At 50.5% G+C, this 4,244-nt stretch overlaps 1 protein-coding gene across 1 annotated transcript; it reads right to left on the reverse strand.

Annotated features, from left to right (window-relative positions):
• On the reverse strand, positions 1 to 2,808 carry LOC139211288 (BLOC-2 complex member HPS6). The gene has a single exon (XM_070841577.1). It carries the CDS (start codon positions 2,806 to 2,808, stop codon positions 1 to 3), a length of 2,808 nt encoding a protein of 935 aa, XP_070697678.1.
• Between the last annotated feature and the right edge of the window lie 1,436 nt (positions 2,809 to 4,244).

Consider the following 4,244-nt stretch of genomic DNA (forward strand, 5'->3'; position numbering starts at 1 on the left):
TCACACTGGATTAGCAGGTAGTGCCACCCGAGCCGCTGGGAAAGCCGTGTGTGCGGGAGACTGCTGTACAGGTGTTTCTGGGAGAAGAGTCGGGGCGGTGTTGGCGTCCAGAGCGGAGTCTGTGCTGGGACCTGTGACAGCCCTGGGCTGCTCTGCAGGCTGGCGGGGAGGTGTAGGAGGGGGGAATGATGGCGACTGGAGGATGTCAGCGTAGCGCTGGCTAGGCTTGGTCTCCCTCTGAAGGACTTTTCTTAGCAGAGGTTTCAGCAGCCCGATGGTCAACTGGCTGCTCCGAGAGTCCGCGAAGGGAGCAGGGGGTGAGGGGGTCGTACTGGACATGGAGAAAGAGGAGGAGGAGGAGGAGGAGGGCAGGGTGTTAGGGGAGGGGAGGTTTTTCAGCACCATGTTGAGAATCGTGGTGACAGTGAGGTCCTCTGGGCACAGAACCCACAGCAAGTCCAGGTAGGGGTCCAGGTCTCTGTGCTGGGCCACCTCACACAGCAGAGTAGTGAAGATCTCCTTGTTGAGCAGCGGACTCTTCTTGCAGAACTTCTGGGCCACCTGGATGACTCGCTCCCACTGCTGCTTGGCCATGAGGATCCTGAGGGCCTGGAGGATGGCGTTGGGCCGCCCGCTGACCAGCAGCAGCTCCACCTCCAAGTCCTGGTGCTGCTCTCGGTCTGGGTTCAGGCTGGACAAGACGCAGAGGGCTCGTTTGTAGAGCGGCACGTTGTTCTCGCCGCCCTCGCCTCCTCTCCCGCTGGAGAAGCCCCAGGAGGAAGCGGCCAGGCTCAGGCCCAGGCCGGCTGAGCCCTGCTGCTGCTGAGCGAGCTCGAGAAACCTGGGCAACCAGCTGGGCTGGAAGCTGAAAAGCGAGCGGCAGAGGAGCTCAAACACGGGCAGGGCAGCTGGCGAAGCGGGGCTCGTGGGTTTGGCTTTACAGTTAGCAGTGTGATCACCTTTGAGGCTGTGGTTGGGTTTCGGCCTGCCGTTTGTGAGCGGGAGGGAAGCGGGGCTGCTGGGCGTCAGAGAAGGACTGAGGACAGTTTTCCACACGTCTGGGGAAGCCCTGGTGGACAGCGAGCCCTCCCCGTTGTAGTGTAGCTGGAGGGCAGCCTGCGTCGCCCTCCACACGTGGTGAGGGAAGAGGCTGAAGATGGTGTTGAGGTAAATCAGAGCCTCTTTATCCAGCTCTGGGGAGGACAGCAGCCTAGCTACTTCTTTCTCAACTAGACTTGCACACACTGCCTCCACCTCTTTAACACTTCCCCTCGCTAAACTCCCCTTCACCTCCTCCAGAGAGACCAGAGCCTTGAGCTCAGCCTCCAGAGAGCCCATTAGCTTATCTTGCCCCGCTGAACATCCATCTCCTCCGTTCTGTGACAGCTCTGCTCCTTTCTGCCGCAAACCTGCGCTGAGGTAGTTCCTCAGGATGGAGGCTAAGGCGATGGGAGCCTGGAACCTGCCTCCTTTCTTCAGCGTGTCCACAGTGAGCTGGGTGCTGCTCAGGCTCCTCTGCTGGTAGTATTTACAGGCCTCCTCAAAGACAGCCTCCACCAGGAGGGCTCCAGGACGGAGGCTCTCCACTGCACCGAAAACAAAAGGCTTCGTCTTTGAGCTGCCATCTCTGGAGTCTGTCTCTTTGTTCACTACCGCAAAAAGTCCAGTTTCTGTGAGGAGGTGAGGTGTCAGTCTTTCGGCCCGGTTCACATATAACAAACCCTCTCTCTTCAGCACGATCTTTTCCAGCTCTCTGCCGCAATTCACGTCTATCAGATGCAGGTTTTGGCCCGTCAGCAGGGCCAAGGTGTCCTGGTACAAGCAGAGGCTGGAGCGAGCGCCACATTTCACCGAGCGGCCGTCTGCAAGTTTGTACACCTGCCGGAGCGTCCCATCTTTCTGCAGGAGACACACCCAGCCTGTGCTGAGCAGCAGCAGCAGGCCTCCGCAGGCTGTCGGAGAGAAGCTGTAGATCTCAGGTGGATCAAGAGTCGATAAATATCCTAAACAGTCTGTCACCAACTTCTTGAAGTCAGACTCTTTGGCCGAAAGCTTCCTCAGGGGAGTGTTTTTACACGTGGTGCTGACCGTGAAGGAGTCATGGCGAGGGGACCAGGAGAGGAAGAATTTGGAGATGGTCGACAGCGGCTTCGCTTTCAAGTCAGGAAGAAGGTAGACGTGTTCGCCTGAGCTGACCACAGTGAACTGAGGATTGTTGTGGAGGGCGATTTTCACTCCCCCCAAGCCGACGGCCCCTTCCTCCAGGTCAAAGTCACGTCTGCAGATGCAGTATCTCAGCTTGTTCCTGGTGGAGCTGTGGGCAGGGGAGCTCTCTGAAGGCGGCCTCTCCTCACACCAGATGATCAGGTTGGAGCTCACACAGACGGACACCACTCTTGCTCGGGGGCTGTTGCACAGGTCTGATGTTTGCAGAAGATGCCAGCCAGATTTGCACTCCAGGAACTTCCAAAACTCTGCTTTCCCATCCTCAAAAACCACCGCCACAGCTGCGGGGCTTCTGTTGCTGCTCTTATTATGGTCCAGATATATAATATCCACAATGGGCACAGTTCTTGTCAGCCACAAATCCAGCTTCTTCTGGTTCTGGACCAGCTGGGGTCTTTCATACTTGTCAAAAGTCACAAGACCGACCTTCGGCTTGCGGAGGATAACGTGAATATGACCTCCATCTGGGCTCAGGCGAACATCTGACTGCTCATTATTGGCCAGTTTAAAGATCTCGTTCAGCTCTTCTCCTCCACTATAGTCCCCGAAGTCTGACAGCTGCTCCAACACCAAATGCGCCATAACTCCCCGCTCCCTGCAGCTCGTAATTAACTCACCACAACGTATGAACTAGCCTGTTAGCTTGCGAGGCACCTAAATCTGACTTCAGGCTCCGGAGAGGCTAGCTGAAACGGCATCCCGTTAGGTCCCGAGAGGGGCTACATCCCGTCGTTAACCTCCGTGCGGAAGGATACATCCACCGGCAGCCTTCGACCCCGCTAACGCCATGTCGGTACACGGAAACCGAGCTAAACTCTCAGCTGACAGTGACAGCTACATAAGTTTAAACCCCAAACCGAGACAGTCTCCTCAGTTGTCCCGATGCTATGCTAGCGCTCCCCTGGCATCACGGGATTGTTAATTTCCGGATACGGAGCGTGATTTGCATAAGAGGAGGAGCCAAACAAAGATTGTGTGGAGGCAACGAGAAGAGCAACTCACGCCGCACGTCGGTCTTCAGTGTTGGTGGTGTGTGTGGTCTGTTTGACCCGGTGTTAAACATCTTAACATCTTTGCGTTGAAAACACAAATAGTGACTTTGTAATGAGGAAAATCAATCAATCAATCAATCAATCGATTAATCTATCAATCAAGATAAGATAAGATAACGTTTATTGATCCCTCAGTGGGGAAAGTTTGCTGCTACAGCAGCTCAAGGGGACAGACAAAGCACACAGTGAAAGAAATAGAAAATTAAATAAACATAATATATACAGAAAAAAAACGTATATACACAAAGAAACATGTACACTGAATACAATAATTACAAAGAGGATGGAAACATGATGTGGATTATTGCACAGTTATATAATAATAATAATAATAATAATAATAATAATAATAATAATAATAATAATAATAATAATAATAAAGTGCATATTGGTAGTGGTTGTGCTTCTATCTATCTATCTATGAAGTGAATTAAGTATTTAGATAATTTTAGCGTAAGTAAATAACACCACACTGTGAAAATCTCTCCATTACCAGTAAAAGTCATGCATTCAAACCTTCAATATGTAAAAATATTTAAATATTATTACAAGTAAAACCTCATTATGCAGAAAAATGCTCCCTGTCAGTGTTTTACTGTTATATATGGTGTTTTAGATTAATGTCACGTGTGCATTAATATGTATGTTGCATGTTACTGCTGTAAACGTTTGGGGTTGAGCTAATTTGAATTACCTTAAACAGTATTGGGAAGTTTAATCTACAGCAATGCATCATGGTCTATAAAATCATCATATGTTTGGAGCGTTAACATATTTCTGGAGTCGTCTTTTCATGAGCTCAGACAAACAGCCTGTTTGTGATCAGCTTTGTGAAGATGCATTTTTCAGCAGGATTAAGTTTTTTTTTAAATTTCTTTATTTAAATAATTTGTTTTTAGAAGCAGGAAAAAAATTGTCAACCCATAAAGGAAACACTTAATCCTTTGGTTTATGTGATAATTAAAA

This window comes from Pempheris klunzingeri, chromosome 12 (assembly GCF_042242105.1).
Source record: "Pempheris klunzingeri isolate RE-2024b chromosome 12, fPemKlu1.hap1, whole genome shotgun sequence".
Lineage (NCBI taxonomy): Eukaryota > Metazoa > Chordata > Actinopteri > Acropomatiformes > Pempheridae > Pempheris > Pempheris klunzingeri.

Bases quoted from the DNA above. Each gene is read 5' to 3' on its own strand.
- LOC139211288 (XM_070841577.1), bottom strand. From the start codon at position 2,808: ATGGCGCATTTGGTGTTGGAGCAGCTGTCAGACTTCGGGGACTATAGT.